The 20,463-nt window shown below is 43.2% G+C and overlaps 1 protein-coding gene across 1 annotated transcript in view; it reads left to right on the top strand.

Moving 5' to 3' along the window:
* Dpf3 (double PHD fingers 3) overlaps nucleotides 1–20,463 on the top strand; it is a 314,556-nt gene that overhangs the window by 290,011 nt on the left and 4,082 nt on the right. Inside the window, exon 9 of the mRNA XM_036205812.1 lies at nucleotides 11,432–11,544. Within this exon, the coding sequence (XP_036061705.1) occupies nucleotides 11,432–11,544 (113 nt within the window). The remainder of the gene's footprint in view (nucleotides 1–11,431; nucleotides 11,545–20,463) is intronic.

Genomic DNA, 20,463 nt, shown 5'->3' with positions numbered 1-20,463 from the left:
GAGAGACACAAGACTGTGAGATGAGGGGTGAGACTGCCTGGTAGAATTCTTGAGACTACCTTCCGCACCTACTAAACTGAGCTCTCCATGATAGGATTCATGTCTCATTAAAAAACGTAAGCCCTAGGTACGGTTCCTGTCTCAGAGAACCTGCTCATTGGATTTGGTCAAATGTAATGGAGTCCCCCCCCCCCCACCCAGACTCTGATAACAATGAAATAGATTACAAAGTCAGAACCATAAAATTAGGTCACAATTAGTTTAAAATGTAAAATGAAGTATTGAAACTCATACTAACCATCCTCTATTCCCAGGCCCTTCCGTGATTGTCTCTCAGTCTTTGCAAAAGAGCATCCATTTCCCATTTGACCTGGCACAACTCTATGAAATATCTTTGATAGAAAAATGGAAGTACTACTCAGAGTTCTCAGATGGCTCAAGAACTTAAACCACTCATGAATCCGTCTTCTACTTCCTGGACAGTCCTGATTAGAGGATCCCAGGCAATCAAGAGTTGACTAATCACTCTTTCCCATCAGTGAGCCATTAATTACAGATATCAGCCCTCCTGGGTCTACTCAGGGCAGCAGGAAGCATAGCAATTAATTTCTTCTTTGGGCTCACATTTCTAGAAAATCCAGGAGTCTTTAGCCCAGGCCCATGGCTGGTTGCTGCTCCTGATATCTAGAGGGGCCTGAAATGCATAACCAATATTAAAGATTTGCATCTGAGATTGATGGTAGGCTCTGGGTAATGATTCAGCATGGCCTCCACACACTACTGGGGGCACACATCACTCTGGCAGATGGTAGTCCAAAGCTTACAATTCTGGTGAAGAAGTGGAAAGACGTAGCTGAATCACATCTATTGATGTCATCATTCTCTCATTCCCCGGCTAGCTGTGTCTTCCTGCTGTCACACACAACTACCTCAACCCAGATCTAAAAGTCCCCATAGAGTGAACCTTGCTCAAGACTTTAGTCTGCTGCAGATCCCAGAGAGTTCATATTCGCAGGCCCAACCTACCTCATGGGAAGAGTGGAGTGATTGACGGGAAATGCTTTGGATTTCTAGTGTAGTCAGACTTTCCTTTGGGCTACCAGCTCACAGTTAACGACTTATTACTAATTATGAGAGCTTGGTCTTGGGCTTGTTTTTAACTAGCTCTTAGAACTTAAATCAACCCATTTCTATTCATCTACATTCTGTCACACACCGTCCATCCCGCTTCTTCTGTGTCTTCTGACATCCCTCTCCTGCCTAGATTCATCCTGTATTTCATTCCCTCTCTCTGCCCAGAAGTCCCACCAGTACCTCCTGCCTAGCTATTGGCAGTTCAGGTTTTTATTACATGGATCACAGCACTACACTGCCACACAGTGTACAGATATCCCACCACATTCTAGGGCTTTTTAATTTCTAGGGATTTTTGTCATGGCTGTATTTGGTGTTGGTGTTGGGCTGGGTTTGTCGACATGAATTCTAGTAGCACTTATTGGCTGTTTTAATTTCTTCTTTTCACTTTGTGTTTTATCCAGCAAGTTCTAGCAGGCTTTTTTTTTTTCCTTCTTCTCCAAAAAGATAGGTAATTTAGGATCAATAGTTATCTCTAAATTTATCTTGTATGAGTAGCATAGAGTGAGCCACAGATTCATGGTCCACATATTACAATCCTCTAAATTAATATATCAGAAATATAATGCCCAGAGAGGCAAAGTGACTTGTCTAAAAGACTTGGCTGCTGCCACATATCTGAAATTGCAACAGTTGTTTCATGAGCCAAGAGCTTGTTTTACCTCGCTCGTATGTCCCCAGTACCCAAAAGAGTGCTGTCGCATATATTTATCCAACAAAAGCTATCAAAAGAATAAACAAACAGGTGTCTCTGACCCTCAGCTATTATATATGGCTAGTTAGGAGCAGTGGAGTCCTTACTGCAACTGGGTACTTCTCAAATGCTGTGCCTTGGCCCCAAATTGGACCAATGAAATAAGTCACATAAACCCTGGTCAAGGCTTTCCCATCCCATCATTTCACTCTGAGGGGACCAACCCCAGTGCCCTTGGGTTTATAGATGGGTATACAGCAATTTCTAGGAGACTCCATCTTGTACCGTATGTGACCGTGAAAACAGGGAGTTTCTCAGGCCATTTGAGAAGGGTTCATAAGCTGTCAGCTGCTGGGCCCACCAGAGGTGCCTGATGGTGTTGCATGAACGTGCTAGGTGTGGTATTTATAGGAACAACTGGTGTAACAAACCTTCTGGCTTCTGTGTCACGTGATGCCTGGGTGCTGTACGGCTTGCCAGCTTGAGGGCAAGGATTAGCTGACCTCTAAGATGAGATGAAGTTGCCACACAGTAAGGTGTTTTGCCTGAGCAAAAGGCAGCCAGCCACAGCTCACACCGTCATTTATTTTTAATGCATTTTTGTTTGCTTGGTCTTTGCCCTTTCCACGCCCTTTCTCTTCTTTGTCTTCTTTGAAGCACATGAAAAATGGTCAGAAAAAAGGGGACCCGTTCAGGGGCCTCTAGAGTACCATTTCATTGTGGTCATCAGTTTGCAGGAGTCTCAAGCCGCAGAAGTAACATCTGGGGCACACAGAGGTGAGCCCGTGGACCACTACAAAAGATGAACAGAGCAGGCCTCGAGAAATAATCCATGAGAAGAAAGTATCTGTGAAAACGCCTGTAGTAATATATGTGGAAAGAGGTTGGGCTCTTAAAAAAATTTTTTTTTTAAAAAATATTTATTCTTTGACAATTTCCTACAATGTGTTTTGATCATCTCTGCGCCCATCTCTCTTCTCACAGTCTGTCCAGTCCCCAACATGTGCCTCCCATCTTCATGTTTTCATTTTCCTTTTTAAAAAAATAATCCAACATGTGCTATCTGTCTACATGTGTATGCTCAAACTACCAGTGGCCGAACCCTGAAGAAAAATTATCGCCCCCACCCCCAGCACCACATACCTATGGACTGTTAAGTGTGTGTGGTGCTGGGGGGAAGTGAAGCCAGGCCCTAGCACATTTTAGGCAAGTACCTTGATCTCTGAGCTATGTCCCAGCTCTCCAAGAGTTTGGAGTCTTGGCTGCACGGAAGTGGTTCGCTCCTTTACAGATTGAAAGCAAAGACTCAGAGCCTCCTCCCTTCCATCTGGTAGGCTGGGTGTCAAAGTGGAGAAGCAAAGTGAGGGGGAGAGGGACTAAGGCAGGAAGAGAGAATGAATGGGCCTGACTGAATGAGTTCTGTTCCCAAGGATATCAAATTACAATTTTTCTTGAATGACTTAGTGTTTTTATTTAGACTTGATTATTCTTTATATAAAACTCTTTCATTAAAACTATATATATATATGGAGGGTACAAATGAACTGACCCACCCCCCTTGTCTCTGCCATGTGGTGGCAAGGGTGAGGGAAAGATCCCATCTACGGCAGGTGGGAGAGTTGGCTTCTGGGGCACAAGACCAGGAGAACAGTCCCTGTACCTCGCCAACTGCAGTACTCAGGAGAGCGGTCCCTGCACCTCGCCAACTGCAGTACTCAGGAGAGCGGTCCCTGCACCTTGCCTGGGCAAAACAGTAGAGCTGGCCCTGGAGGTATGAGTGTGGGTGAGCCGCCCTGAGGGCATGAGAGCAGGGGCACTGTCCCTACCCCTTGCTGCCTGCTGCACTGGATGAGCTAGCTGGGGCAGTGCTGGAGAACTCGCCCTGGGGGTGATGATGAGGGGAAGCTGGCAGCCTGACCCATTGAGCTACCACCCAGGACCAGAACCAGGGCTGTGAGTTGGCCCACCTCAACGATGAAATGTTGGAGCAGGTGAAAGGGCTGGACCTGCAGATCCAAAGCTGCAGGATCTCCATGACACAGGACAACAACAGGATATCCAAGAGGAGTCCCAGCATCGATAGTGTAGCAGAAGCCAGAGTCCTCAAACCAGACCAATGACTCATGGCAATGAGCACTTACAAGTAAAGATGGATGGACTAAAGGGTAAACTGTGTGACTCACTGGGCCACACTACAGCTTCCACACTAAGACTTTGGTTTGTTCACTTTTGTTTTTCTTTTAAATTTTATTTTATTTTGGGGGGAGGTTGCAAGGGCAGAGGGCAGGTATGAAGGGATGGGGAAATGAATGGGATTGGGATACAGGATGTAAAAGACAAAGAATCAATAAAAAGTTTAAAACAACAACAAAAAAAACTAAATGCATTTTCAATATGTAAATATTATAATTTTTGTGTATATGAACATGGATAACTGTTTACAATTGAGCCAAATTATTGTGTGTGTGTGTGTGTGTGTGTGTGTGTGTGTGTGTGTGTGTGTGTATGTGTGTTCAGGTATGTTTGAGTGCATGTGCACAGCATCGGAGGCCATATGCCAACATTGGATGTCTTCTTGGATAAGTTTCCCCCAATCTGGCTAGACTGACCAATGGGCCCCAGAGATTATTCAGTGAGCTTTGCCTTGGCCCTGGGATTACAGCCCTGCACTGCCTTACCTGGATTTGTATTTATTCTAGAGGGGTGCCTGGGATTGAACTCAGGTCCTCATACTTGCCCACCAAGCACTTTACCCACCAAGCCATCTCCCCATCCTTCAGATTATTTTTTCATGAATGCATAGGGAGACTTGCTTTTGGTACTGCTTCAGGTTAAAAGTGATGCTATGCATTTCATATAATTTCTATAGATGAAACAGCAAACCAACAAACACATCTTGAGTTTTACATGTGCTTTTATGAGAACCTTGGGTATCCAGGTTCCTCTTCCTGAGAAATTAGTTTTTTAAAGCTCAACATTGATAAATAAGGTAATAAAATGTAATTAGATGTTTATAAATTCATAATGAATAAATAATAGAGCCTGCTAGCTTTACACTTCTTTGTATCTTCTTATTTATGTTTTCAGCACAAACCTTGAAAGATAATATACCCCCAGACCTTTAATTTAATTGGTGATGTGGCCTAACCAAGCCCAAATTAAATATTGGCAACAATGAAATAAAATGTCTTTTAATAGGAATCATAACACAAGAAAAACATCATAGTAGTTTGTGTATTTATTTTTGCCCAGGGTTGATTGAAAATGAACTGAATTTCACTGCATGGGATGTCTGCTGCATGAAACAGACTACTTAAAGACATATGTTAGCTTCTAAGCCATAATCAGAACATGAGCTTAATCAGTGAGGTGTATTTAGATGTCATTTCCCCTAAAATGTTAAAGTGTCCAGGTGTGGGGACAGTTGTGTATGAGAATACAAGCAGGGGGGTGTGGTTATGAAATGAACACTGTTTTTGCCTTGAGTTTTATATATGTGACTTCTGACTCAAACCCCATCAAAGCTCATTGCTGTCCATTGACTATGCTCATCACCCATGCACATGTGTTCTATGCAGGGTGGGGGATTTAGCTCAGTGGTAGGGTGCTTGCCTAATAAGCGCAAGGCCCTGGGTTCGATCCTCAGCTCCAGAAAACAAAACAAAACAAAAACAAACAAACAAACAAAAAAACATGTGTTCTGTGCAGACAGGAGATGTGTCTGTCCTTTGAGGGGCAAGGCAGTGGTCCCTGCTTTCAGAGGTCCACCTTTGCTTTCTATTGAGCTCAGGAGACTGTGGTATCCTGAACACCCTGTGCCTTTATCTTCACAGTCTGTCTTCCCTCGTCTGAGAAATGTCCCATTCTGTGTTGGCTTTCTTTCCCTTCCCATCTGCTGAAATAGCCCCATGAAGCCAAACCCTATCATCTGAAAGCCTAGTTCAGGGGCCAGCCCTCTTGAATAGGTGGCTGTGGATGACATTTCCTGTTTGAGCTTGTAGGGAAGGTTGAGATCTGTTTGGGAGCAGACTGGTATGAACAAGGAACGCATCTTTACACCAAGTTCACTTTTGGATCTCAACTTTCAGCAAGGACTTGATTTTTAATGATGCTATTGGGATAAATCATACATACTGAAGCTTGTACCCTCTCCCTGCTGCCCGCCATTTTCTGTGCTGGAGACAATGAGAACTCTTGTATTTATTAGGCATGCATCCTACCATTGAGCTAAATACCCAACCAACACTTTCTAAATCTTTAGGCAATTGGAATCTTACAAATGTCCCATTGACCAACTGCGCTAAGGGGACTAGTAGTAAGCTGCCTAACTTTCTTTCTTCTTCCTTTCTTTTTCCCTTTTTTGAGACAGGGTTTCTCTGTGAAATAGTCTTGGCTGTCCTAGAGCTCACTCTGTAGACCAGGCTGGCCTCGAACTCACAGAGATCTGACTGCCTCTGCCTCCCGAGTGCTGGGATAAAAGGCGTGCGCCACCACTGCCTGGCTGTCTAACTTTCAATATGTTGAGCTAAATAGCAGTATAGGTATTTTTTGCTTTAAGAAAGATGGAGGGCTGGAGAGATGGCTCAGTGGTTAAGAGAACTTACTGCTCTTGCAGAGGACCTGGGTTCAGTTCCCAGAACTCAATGGGTGGCTCACAACCATCTGTAACTTCAGTTGCAGGGTTCTGATGTCCTTTTCTGGCCTCCAAGGGCATTGTATACACATGGTGCATATACATATGTGCAGCAAAACCACTCATATGCATAAAAGAAAAGGACATTTTTAAAAATTTTAGAAAGCTGGAGATATGGGGGGAAAAATTCAACATTTCCAAGCACATACATTTAAAGGTGGTGGTTAACTTTTCAAGAGCAAACAAATGGTAATTGGGCCTCAGCAAACTGCTTTCCAGCAACATGCCTCTCTTCTCTTCAACCCTTGGGTTGGAAAGACTGTGCCTGCTCCTCAGCATTAATTCTCGACAAAATTAGCCCCAGCAGTGAGGCTTTAGAAACAAGCTCCAACTGCTTCCTTGGAAACTTTCTCTTTTGCCCAACAGTGTGCATTCTTACATCCTTTCTAAGGTAGCTAAGATGTTGTATTTTTGGAGTTTTACATGCTAAGTGTTTTTTTCCAGTTTTTGGAGCGTGGCCAACTTGGCACAGGCAAATAACTTAACTCTGGACTTCATTTTGGGATCTGTTTGTAGAGCTACTAAACTTTTTTGCACCTCTTCCTTCCTTGTATAGAAGTAGGAGGAGGGGTTGGGGATTTAGCTCAGTGGTAGAGTGCTTGCCTAGCATAGAGCAAGGCCCTGGGTTCGGTCCTCAGCTCTTTCAAAAAAAAAAAAAAAAAAAGTAGGAGAAACATTCCTGTCCCTCATTTTCCTCTCTTGCTTGAATAGTGTCTTGAGGTCTGAGCTGGGCCTGAGGTTAGTTTTAGCCTGGAGGCTGGAGGCATGGCAGCTGATGTCTCCTCCTCCATATCAGAAGATCTTTGGAAAGCCAATGACCTTCTCAAAATAACAACACAGAGAATGCCTGTGCAATATCCTGCCCTCTCCCCTGCCCCCAGACTTCTAGTAGGAGCTTCTAACATCCATTTGCCACCATTCCCTTGTCTAACTAAAGCTATCACCCCAAAATGTCCCTAGAACATAGCACAGTGTTTGTGTAGATCTTGTAGATGTGTCCAATTTATGGCCCACAGGACACATGTGCCCTAGGATAGCTATGAATGCGGTCCAACACAAAAATTATAAAACATTGTGAGATTATCAAGATTTCATTTTTTTTTATTTTTTGTAATTCAATTTTGCAGTTCTCATGAGTGAACTTCGTAGACAACAATATCGTGTTGCAATGTCAAAGACTAGACATACCTACTGTAGGAGAACTCAGACACAGAATACACTGATAACTAGCATTTGCTGTGTTGGAGATATGGGAACCACACAGTCTACCCTAGCCCCACCCAGGCAGAGGCTCCAATGCAGCTGCCAGCTGAGTTCCAGGCCATGGAATGTGCTGACCTTCCTTCCTCGGGAAGATGGCACCATGAGGAATGTTATTATTAGCAGGACAGCATTTGTGCTGATCTGTCAACACTCCCTCATTCAGACCAGATTGGGCACATTCAGGATGGTATGGCCATAGACAATACCCCCTCTTTCAGGATCTTTATGGAACAAAGACAAACCTGCAGTATCACACAGCTGACCCATTTTCTTTTGGCTATGGTCACTCCATACTTGCCCAATTTGCTTCTTGGCTCTCTGGCCATTCTATTTCCTTTACTGTTTTTTCTTTCCTCCATTGCTTTTATTTTGAAGCCAGGGTCTTACTATGTAGTCCAGGGTGATCTCGAACTCACCATCCTCTTGCTCTAGGCTCCCTGGTGCTGGCATTTATAGGCATGTATTCCATCCTCAGCTTGTCTGTCTTTAAATAGGTGATTCCTCAAAGCTTAGTCCTAGATTTAAAAAAAAAATCCCTTCACCTTTCTTCCCTTTCTTTCTTTTCTTGTTTTTCTTTTTCCTACTTTTATTGATTCTCATATTTTCAATTACCACCTAGTTAGCAAAATCAATCTTCAGTTTTTTTTCTTTTTCCTTTTAGGCAATGTCTCTGTGTAGCCTTGGCTGGCCTGAGGCTCAGAGAGATCCTCCTGCCACTGGCTCCCAAGTGCTGGGATCAAAGCTATGCTACCATGCCTGGCCTAATTTCTACTTTGAGTCCATACTTGTCTTGTGAACAGTTTTCAACCCTGTGTTCCCCTCCCTGATCCAACCTGCACTGCTCAGAACAGAGTGGACCCCCTTCTCCAGGGCTGCCACACATTCTTCCCATGGTGTTCCTCATCTCGGGAGTTTCAAGGCACGCTGCCTAATGTCTTCATTCAGATACTCACTTTCCCACCTTCTCGGCATTCAGATGGGTCACTTACTGTCACTTTCTTAGGTATTGTTCTCTTAGGTGGAATCTTCCTATCTCTCTTCTGCTGGCTGCATCAGCCTCAGAACCAATCCTGGCAAAAATCCCTACATCTCCCCAGCCTTGTAGCAAATCCTTTCCAGGCCTTCCTTCCTCCAACCCTCTTTCTTCCTGTTGATGTACATTTTCACTTGTATATTCTTATTTTAAAAGATCTTTTCTTCTGTTTGAAAGTAACTATAGGTTTGTATGAAATGGCGGTGATCCCATGTGCCTTTCCCCCAGTGGTGAGCATCTTAGATACCCACATGCAATAGCACAACTATTGCCCTCCTAAACCCTTTGTGGGTTTTATTGTTTCCAAGGCTCGTGTGCACATACACATTTGTGAATGTTTGATATGTGCCCCTGCATAGTTCTATATCATCTGGCACGTATATAACCCCCAAGATCCAAAGCTGCATCTTCAGCCTCAAGATCCTCTACGCCTAAGAATCTTCTTAAAAAACACAATCATCCAGCCTCTGCTCTGCTTGAAAACCTTCAATGACTTCACAGGCCCAAATGCTTAAATAAAGGCCATAACTGCCTATTTAGTCTGGCTTCATTGTCTCCCAGGTGCCCTCTTGTCCCCTCATTTCGCAAAGAAGACTACACTCATGTTCATTGGCCCTTCTCTTCCTTCTACTTCACAAAGCCCCTGGCTGCTCGGAGCCTGCACATGCAGGTCCCTTTACCTGGCATCTTCTCTCCTTCCCACCCAGTTAACTTTGATCTGCCCAGAAGAGACTTACGCCTCTTCCCCTGGAGGGTTTCCTTGACCTCTCTGGTTAGGAGCTCCCATTGGTTTTTGTCGCCAACTCAGCTTTTCTTTATGGTGTAAGTCACACCATAGTGATTAAACAGTTGTGCACGGGGGTTTTGTAATTTGAGGTCTTTTTGGAGGGCTTAGGCTGTCTTGCTCACACCAGATCTTTTCTGTCTAGCATAACAGCCAGCTTAGCAGTTGCTCGTGAAACAGTTGTTGAGTTAATGAGCTCTTCTTAGCGTAAGCTGGCTCTTTACAGCTGGGGTATGACCCAAGGCAAGGGAACTGCACAAAACCACCTTGCCTTGGTGGGTGTATGTCCCACAATCTCAGCTCCTTCCTTTCCATCAACGTCCTGTTGAACCTGGGCACCTATAGCCTATACCGCCAAGTCCACAGCTGACAATGTCCCTGCTATTCCCATTCTGTTTTCACTCTGAGAGGTTAGTGGAGGAAACAGCTTGGCTGGTATTCTCTTTCGATCCTACTTTGAGATGTTTTCCAGAATATCCGCGGGATATCCGTGCAGGGTTTTAATTTCAGGTTTCTTTCTGTCTCGTCTCTTTCTCCTGTCTCCCCACCACTGGTTATTTACCCCTACGCTAACACTCCCAGAAACCCGGGGAGTTCAAAATCTGGTAGGTTCTTATGCTGATGTACTAACATAGATATTGGTATTTCACCCAAACGAGCATGGTCCGATGGGCTCTCTGAAGCTTCCAAAGGGAAGCCTGGGCTTCCTGTTGGGATGTGGCTCTGCTGGGGGCTAGGGACACTTGGGAAGTGACCCTAACTCTAATCTAACCCCACCCCTGTTTATAGTATCCTTTAAGGAACAAAGTCCTTCATATGAAAGGGGCCAATGCTCTGTGCAGTGGGAGCTCTGGAGAAGGGTGGGGTCCTGGGCTAGGCCAAGCTGCTGATTCTTTACAGCAGAATCAGCAGTGGGCTTTGCCTGTCCAGGTCACAGCAGTGGGAAACCTGGGGACAACATCTAAGTTTCTCTTCCCTGACATCTAGAAGGCCAAGGGTCTGTACCTTTTGTGGCTCCCAGCTGTCTGTTCATTGGTGGCATTGCTCTTTAGACTCAATGGGGGCTGATGGAGTCCTGCTCGGCAGGTCAAGCCTCAGGCATTCCTTCAAGGGCTGTGTGGTCTATGGTCCCAGCTTAAAGTCCCTCTCCTGATTGGGCTGTAGGCTTAGCTAGCACGACACCTGTAGGACAGACCTGGTCATTGGCTGGGATAGTCACTCCTGTGCCTTCCCTGCCAGACTCCTTTCTTCTTGCATTTCTGTGACTGTTCAGAGTTTGGGCTTTTGTTCATCTCTTGGCTGTGGGCCTGGAGACTCAAGGAACCACAAAACACCACCTATTACCCCTAAGCATTGTCCCTGAAAACCTTATGTGATCCCTGACACCCTCAGGCAGTGCGAATAGGAGGTCCCAGTTCCAAGTAGCATTGATAAGTTGTCCTGCCCCAGCTTCATCTAGAGCTTGGGAGGTGATGCTGATGCCTCCCCCCAGGTTGCCTTGGACTGTGTGCTCCACATCATCCCTTTTAGTGTTCTCTGATCACTGCTTTCTACTCTACTTGTCACACCTATGGGACACACGGCTCTTGGAGTAAGAGGAACTGGATGGTACTTAGTAAGAAGGTGAATACCCATCTCTCCATTTGGCCTCTATCTGGCGAGACTGGAGGTGGTATGAACAGAGCCCCATTCAGACTCCCAGTCTGTTTCCCAGCCAGTGCCACACCTGCCTTCCTCCCTACTCCTGCCAAGATGTGTCTGGAGTTGGTGGTGTTAGGGGTCCAGGTCACACTCTTTTGTCCTAATACCGTTGCTTCTGGCTTCTTTCAGGTCACCCAACTTGTCTGCAGTTCACTTTGAATATGACTGAGGCAGTCAAGACCTACAAGTGGCAGTGCATAGAATGCAAGTCCTGTATCCTGTGCGGGACCTCGGAGAACGATGTGAGTTTGGCTTTTTCCTGTGTCAAGAAGAGACAGAAGGGGCTGGGAGCCCTCTGAGAGGTGGAGAGGAGAGAGCTCCAGGCACTGGGTTCTGGGGGGAAATGACAGGGTTTTTTTAAGCCCCTACAGCCCTTGGAACCCTTGTACTTTTGCCTTGGGGTCCTTGTGCCTTCAGGGAAAGATGCCAGAGGTGGCCAGCAGAGGATTTCTTTTTGACCATCACCCTTAGCAGCCTGGCCACTCGCTTCCCAGAGTTCAGTGATTATGGTCGTGACCAGCTTCGGGTGGGATGCACTTGGCTGTTTTCACCACATTCTAGTGTGTGGTCTCACTTGGATGACATAGTAAATGCAAGAAATGCAGGATACTCAACATTTTGTTGTTGTTGTTGTTATGGACAATTCCAAACATGTACAAAGGTTGAGAGAATAAGAAAGCTGGTGTACTCTATCCCAGCTTCAACAATGGCCACTGTGTCCAATCTTTTTTTCATAAGTACTAATATCTTTTATGTGTGCATTGTGTGCACACCCGTTTATGTAGGTGTGTATACATGTGTTCGTACATGTGGAGTCCAGAGTTCTATATCAACTGTCTTCTTTCATCACTCCCCATCTTGATTTTTGAAACTGATATCTCACTGATCCAAAGGCTCATCAGTTTGGCTAGCTTAGGGCCAACGAGCTCCAAGGATCCTTTTTATCTCCAGACACGGCTTCCTCTACCCAAAGCTGTTGTGTCATGCATGCACCTAGCTTTTACACGGTGTGGGGTCCTGGAATCAGGTCCTCATGCTTATACAGCAGGTATTTTACCAGCTGAGCCATCTCCCTAGCCCCTACTTTTCAATTCTAGTCATCATATAACTTCACTGGTAAATATTTCATCTGCACCTTTAAAAAGAAAAATGCTACTTTTTAACAGAAAAGAACCAAAATATTACTATAGTCTCAAATCAATACTATTTAATATAATTAAATGTCCAATAACTATTTCTACTTAGTCAGTTGTCTTTTAAACGTATTTGCTGCAATTGAGATCCAAATGAGGTCTGTGCATTGCAGCTGGTTGATGTATCTTGAAGTTTCTTTCAATGTCTGCATTCTGCAAATAATACATAGATGTCCCTTCACCTTACAAATCAGTTGTTCAATGGAGTCCCCAGGATTTCCTTTTTCTGAATGTGTTCTTGTGGGGTCATCAGTACACACTTTTGATGGAGTCTGTTTGTGAGGTGAATCTTAAAAGGTCTTATTAATAAAAACCCAGAGCCAGAAATTAGAATGAAAAGCTGAGGGAGCAGAAAGAAGCCAGTAATGTTCTTACCCGCTTGGAGATCCTCTGTCAAAGAGACCTACTTCCTGCAAACCCACGCCTATATGCCTTTCTGTTCTGCCATCTCATTTCCTCTCTGCCCAGCTACATCACTTCCTCTTCCTGCCCAGCGCTGTCACTTCCTGTCTGTCTGTACAGACCTCCAGACCTTTATAGTTAGTGCTGGGATTTAAGGCATGTGCTACCCCACCCCTGGCTCTGTTCCCAGTGTGGCCTTGAAACTACAGAGATCCAGACAGATCCCTGCCTCCCAAGTGATAGGGTTAAAGGCATGTGCTACCATTGCCTGACTTCTATGTTTACTATAGTGGCTGGCTTTTTCTTCTGATCCTCAGATAAAATTTATTGGGGGACACAGATAAAATATCACCACATCTGTTGTCCTTGGTGTCTCTCTTTTTGTGATGGTACCTCTATATGAAATTCAGTGAGACCATTTCATTAGAGGCTGCAAACTAGTCACTTTCTTACTTGATAGATTCTTCTTTTGTTTATTATCTGGAGTAATTCCATAGTAAGAAACTTACCCATGCTACCCTTTGGTACCCTATATAAAAGGCAGCATATGTGCTTGCTTTTTTCCTTTATCAGTTTTTAAAATAATATGATAGTTAAGTTATTTATTCATGGGACTTGAGAGATTGTCTCTATGGTTAAGAGCATGTACTGCTATTGCAGAAGACTTGAGTTCAGTTCCCAGTACCCACATCAGGGGCTCACAACTGCCTACAAGTCCAGCTCTATGGTAATGCTCTCTTCTAGACTATGGGGCACCTCCATTGACAAATACATACCTGGTCTCAGATGCACATACATATGCATAATTAAAAATAAAACAAATCTTAACAAAAACATCATCTATTCATGAAAATAAAAAATACTCAAGAAAATATGAACTACAAGATTGCTTCTAAACACAAGAAAATATATTTTCTAATTGAGCCCATATCATGTTTAATGAGAAAAATACTTGATATATTTCCATCAACATTAAAAACTTGGCGTGAGAAGGATCTTCTCAATGCTGCTAGCATTTGATAGTTTTGTAGAGATATTAGTTAGCACCATTTGACAAGAGACATAGATTCGAGGCACAAGGACAGACAATACCAGTTGAGCAGTGCTGATCCACAGGGAGCTCAGAAGCCAGGGCTTTACCAACATGATGCCACAGGTGGAAAATTCTGTTGCTTAAAACTTTATTTCAAGCATAAAATCATTTAAAAATAGTGCATCTTTAGCATATGTGTATAAAGCATATATGAAACACATGAATTTTTTTCTTTCTTCTTGGATTTCAACGCAAAGATGCCTCATTCTATACACACAAATTGGAAACACTCCTAGGTTCAAGCACTTCAAATACAGGATATTTAGCCTGTATTAAGACACTATTTTCATGTGAGGTGGCAATATGTCTGGGAAACCATAGAATCAACGATAGGGCTAACTTGAATATACAAAGTGAAAGTTAGGAACTGGAGAAACGGTTCAGTGGTTAAGAGTATATACTACTCTTGCAGAGGACCTGAGTTCTGGTTTGAGCATCTATACCATGTGGCTCACCACTGCCTGTGAAAGGATCAGATGTATCTGGCCTCTGCCAATAGCTGCACTCATGTGTGCATATCCACATGTAGACAGACAGACACACAATTAAAAATGAATCTTGCAAAAGTAAAAACTAATCAATTAGTAAACATTGCTGTATTTACAGTGCAACAAGAAGCCATATTTAGGAATGTGCTTACGAGCAAATGTGCAGAGTCTATATGAACAAAAAAATGTTAATGTGTTTGAAAACATAAAGGTCTGCTGGAACAGTGTCCTATGACATTGGATAAAAAGACTCTATACTACAGAGACATCAGTTCTGCCCATGTTAATTTGCAAATGGACACCAGGAGCAGCATCAACAAGCCTCCTTTGTGGAGTTAGATAGGCTGATGCTTATGTCCCTGTGGAAGAAGAAGTGGGTTTGGATAACAGAGGAAGGGTTGTGGTTGTATCTCTGTTGTAGAGTGCTTTCTAGATTGCCTGAAGTCCTGGGTTCTATCCTCAGTACAGTAGAAACAGGCAGAGTAGTGCATGCCTGTGATCCTAACATTTGGGGAAAGGAGGTAGAAGCAGGAGGATCAGAAGTTCAAGATCATCCTTGCCTATGGTGAGTTTTGGGCCAGCCTGGGCTATATAAAACCTGGGCTCAGCAAATAAAATGGGCAAGGAAATTCTGATAAACTGTGCTCGTAACAGGAACTAGCAGACATTAAATCTTTCAGGGAGCCCCAAGAGTGGAATGGTGTGGTAGTGATGTGCAAGTGGACAAACAGACCAGTTGGAAGAGAAAAGAAAGCCTATGAATAGACCCACCTACATAGGGGAATATAGTATAGGATAAAGGTTGCATCTAAAATTACTGTGTCAAATATAGACTTTTTAATGAATGATTCCGGGACAATAGGGGAGCCATTTGGGAGAAGACAGAATTAGCTTCATACCTCACACCCAGACTTAAGAACAATCTCCAAATAGACTGGGAATTTAAATGTAAAAACTAAGACCAGACCAGCACCAGATCCCTCTTTCATTTCAAACACTAGGAAAGGTTTTCCAGTTGCCTCAGAGTAGTGAAACAAAAAAGTGAAATATTGGAAAATTAGACTCTGAAAATTTGCATAGTCAAAGGCCACAATCCAGTGGAAGGATGACAGATGGGGGAGAAGTATCTGTAGCCAGTGCAGGGGAAGGGCCAATGGCCCAGGATATAAAGAGCTCTGATGAATGAGAGACAGAGAACCAGGAACTTGATAAACAAGGAGAAACATGCTTGAAAGGCGATTCATAAACAATATAAAAATGACCCTTAAACATTGAAATAAATACTCAAACACACTCACAATTAAAGAAACTCAAAGCAAAACCAAGACCCCATTTCTCCCTTTCTGATGGGCAAAATTTTTTCAAGTATAGCAATGTATGTAACTATAGGAAAACTGGTTCCTACATCTAGTGTTAGAGAGAGTGCAAAGTGACATGATCCTTCTGGGGTGGGGGATTTGGTGATCTCTAACAAAACTACTACACACTTTTGATGGAGCCATCCCATCTGTGGGAGTCTACCCTGAAGAATACATCCCACTACAGAAATATATGTCTGTTGGTTGGTTTATTAGTTTAAAATATCAGAAATAACCTCAATGTACATGCATAGAAAAATGATAGAATAGATATTGGTGCAGCTGTGCACTGAAGATATATAAAGAATGAGGAGGATGTCTGTGCATGGATATGTAATGATTTCCATGATGAGTGGACAAAACAGAGTTAAATGTAATATCTTATTGACTGTAGGCTGCATTCATTGGAAGGAAAAGGTTATGTAAGGAAATGCGCATACATCTGTGCACTTGTGTAAAAGACTAAACAAGGAGGTAATGGGGTGATTATCTTCAGGAGTGCATGGAATTGGAGAGGAGAAATACAGTGATGTGGGAATGAGTGGGGATGAGGGGGGAGCAACATGGCCTTGGGAATACTCATTTTGGATAGCTTGGATCAAGAGAAAGTTTTCATAGACAGATACATATTTAATGCTAAGCAGGAGGCTAGACAAGCTAAAATGGAGCAATCAGTAAGCCATGACTCTATCTATACAACAAGCAGATAGCATAACCAGACTGAGGAGCTGAGAGAAGAACCAGCCTAAGAAGTGTGGGGAAATGGTGTTTTGACTGTGTGCTGCAGGACTAAAGACAGACACAGTTGCATTGCAAATGCTGTAGCCCAGCTAAGAAATTTATTTTCATGAGTAGATGGATTAGTAAATCTGAAATCGACTTTATATGTCTAAATGAATAGCTGAATATTGTGACAAAGAGCCATGGTTCTAAGTGCCAGAATAAGAATAACCATAAAAGAGGAGCCTGAGTCCTTTGGCTTTACGTATGTGTGTGTGTGTGTGTGTGTGTGTGTGTGTGTGTGTGTGTGTGTGTGTAAACTCATGGTCAGTATAAGCATATATGAATGATATAGATGCATACCCATGCACACATTTATTTCCTAAATATGTTGGCAAAGAGGGCTGTGTTAGTCAGCTTCTCATCACCACAGCAATGTGCCAATTAGTTTATAAAATAGGAGGAATTACCTAACTCATGATTTTGGAGGTTATGAAGGTTTCAGTCCAAGATCAAGTGGCCCAGTTGCTTTGGGATTTTGGTGAGGATACTTAACAGAGCAAGCACGTAACAATAAGGTGATCATATAACAAAACAGATGGAGAGAGAGAGAGAAAGAGAGAGAGAGAGAGACAGAGAGAGAGAGAGAGACAGAGAGAGAGAGAAGGAATGGGTCCCACAGTCTCTTTCAAAGTATATTTTCAGTGACTTAAAGCCCCGCTACTGGACCCCACCTCCAGAGGTCTCCAATACCATTGCCCTGGGTACCAAGCTTATGTAGACCTTAGGGAACATTACTCATCTTCAAACCTAGCAAGGACCTAGAAGCAACAAGGACACCCAACACCCAGAGATTGGTTCTAAATAGAATTCCTTAGTAAAATGCGCCAGAGATCCTTAGATAAGTGACTGGTGCCAGGATGGGGTACCAACTACGCAGGACATGCCTGGAATATCCTGTAATGTCAGAAAATGGGGCTGTGCTAGAAAAAAATGACAGTGTGCCTCTAAAGAACACAAGAACCAACAACCTGAAAGAACACTTAATGGCCAAATCTAGGAACAACTGAGAAAGAAAATGATACTATTGACTCGTAACATAGAGGACAACACAAATATCCCTTAGTATATTATGAGATTTAAAAGATGGAGGAAGGGAGGGAGGGAAGGAGGGAGGGAGGGAGGGAGAGGGGAGAATATGAAGACAGTATATACTTCTTTAGAGTGGAATTCCAATGAATAAATACAGAAGGAGAAATCATAGGCAAGCCCACAGTTAGGCAAGCATCAAGTTATTTTAAAAAATGTAGTGAATCAAAGTATATAAAACAGGATATTGGCATAAACTCAAAATATGCCCCTAATTATGTATTACCAGAGGAAACTTAGTAACTTCACACTGACAGTCACCACCCTAGTGATATGATGATATTGCAAGTAACCAGACATACCAGCTCCAGTGACACCCTGATATGATGCTATGAGAAGGGTAGAGTGTAACTTTAGTGATGGTCTTGCCAAAAATACTTGCACACTTGTCTTTATACATGAAGAGATCCGTCCAAGACATCCAATGATGTTTATAAAATCCCCAACCCATATTCTTCAAAAGTGTCAGATTCCTGAGAGCATAAACAGCCTTCCTAACATTTGTGCGTGCCTATAAAGGCTTCTCTCAGCTGTAATCAGGGAAGTCTCTGCTTAGAGTGGACAGAGGTGAATGCAGATACACGATGGTACAAGTTGCTTTGAAAATAGGACAGTTGAGGACTCAGCCCTAGGTGAAAACATTTACACCACCCTCCTCAGGCTCAGGGAACATTGCGGAAGAAGGGGTGGAAAGAATGTAAGCACCAAAGATAGGGAGAAGGACCCTGACATGCCATCTTCTGAGCAGGACACGGCCATGGAAGCCATGGACTCGCAGCAGCTGTGCACTGGTCCTGGGTCTACACAAGTCAGGCCTTCCCAGCAGTCAGCTGTGGATGGGGAGGGACCCACAGGACTCTACTACCACCACACCATTACCGATTAACAGATCCTGGGATGAGGTGGGCATTGTATCCAGTCATGTGCTGACTGGTGAGCCCACCAGACTCTAATGGATAGTTCAAACCTGGGATCACACAGATATCCCAGTTAAACTCTGTTGGGCACAAAATAAAATAAGAAATTGAATGAGTGAATGAATGAATGAATGAATGAATACCAGAGAAGGAGATTCGTAAGGTAGAATGGGGTTGACAGGGGTGGGAGAGAAATGAGAGAGGCTGGGAGGCCCTAACCAGACTACATTATAAATATGTATGAAATTGTCAATGAATGCAATTTATTAATTGAAAAGTGTCAAGGTAATGGAAGATAAACTGGGGGACTGTCACAGACTGGGAGACACAAAGAAAATACAAGTAAACCTGGGGCCATACCTCTACTTGGTAGAGTCCTTACCTAGCACACGTGGAGCCTTGAGCTGTCTCCAGTATTGTGTAATCTGGTATGGGAGCTCACACCTGTAATCCTAGCACTTGGAGGCAGAGGATGAGTACCTGGAGTTCAAGGTTGTCCTTGGCTACTTAGTGGCTTTGAAACCAGCCTGAGCTACATGAAACCCTGTCCCCCCAAATACAAACAAAGAAGGCCTGTGAGACAGCTCAGTGGGTAAAGGCACTTGCCTCCAAGCCCGAGGACTGGAGTTTGATCCATGGGACCCACACGGTGGAAAGAGAAAACTGACTCTAGTGAATAAGTAAAAGAAAAATCCAACAATTAAAGACCATGACAAAGTGACAAAAAAGTAAATGGTATGTAGGATCCTGGGAAAGGGAAAACAAGTGAGGAAATGGAGGAGATTAAAGCCCTTTCTCTAGGCCAGTTAATAACATCACACCAATGGCAATCTTCACTCTATAATTTTACCCTGCAGTGTAAAGTGTTACTATTTTGATTTTGGAGAGCTGAAGAGGAATAGAGAAACTACCATTTCTGCAACTTTTCTCCAAGTCTAAAATGGTATCAAAATAAATAAAAGTTAGCCGGGCGGTGGTGGCGCACGCCTTTAATCGCAGCACTTGGGTGGCAGAGCCAGGCGGATCTTTGTGAGTTCGAAGCCAACTTGGGCTACCAAGTGTGTTCCAGGAAAAAGGTGCAAAGCTATACAGAGAAACCCTGTTTCGAAAAACGAAAAACAAACAAACAAACAAACAAACAAACAAATAAATAAAGTGTCGATTTCCTTAACATCTTCCAAAGGGACTAAGTTTTGAAAATACTATCTTTATGCACTGAAGAACTTAAATGTATTTTGGTTCCATCCATTGCTGTTAAAATTCTCTTTGGTCCATGGAAACACTCAGGCTGGAGACTAAGCCCTTGCAACATTATCCTGAGAGCTTTCTTTTGGACAAAGGAAGATATCTATACGCTTCATGGGCCAGTCTGAAAGCAGCCATCTCCCAAAGACTGCTGATTTGGAGGGGCTAAGGTTTACCCTGTTTATCATTGTTTCAGAACCTTTTCTTTTTTGGTTTTTCAAGACAGGGTTTCTCTGTATAACCCTGACTATTCTGGAACTCTCTATGAAGACCAGGCTGGCCATGAACTCACAGAGATCTGATGCCTGCCTCTGCCTCCCAAGTGCTGGAATTAAAAGCATGTGCCACCACCATCCAGCTTCAGAACATTTTCAATGGCAGATCTAGAACATATTTTTGTTATTTAAAAGACAAAATACACTATTTATTTATTCAAATACTTCTAGATTGCATCTAGAACTGATTATGTGGTTTTTCTATTAATTCATTGATCTCATGTCTATTCCTTCAGCATGTGAAATATTTTGCTTTTCAATGAATATACACACATGTTTACATTTAGCTTGGTTATTAAGATCATGTGTTAGCTGGATACT

The sequence above is a fragment of the Onychomys torridus genome, chromosome 14 (genome assembly GCF_903995425.1).
Source record: "Onychomys torridus chromosome 14, mOncTor1.1, whole genome shotgun sequence".
Classification (NCBI taxonomy): Eukaryota; Metazoa; Chordata; class Mammalia; order Rodentia; family Cricetidae; genus Onychomys; species Onychomys torridus.
The sequence above is the reverse complement of the archived record's forward strand: the minus strand, read 5'-3'. Positions and strand labels throughout refer to the sequence as shown.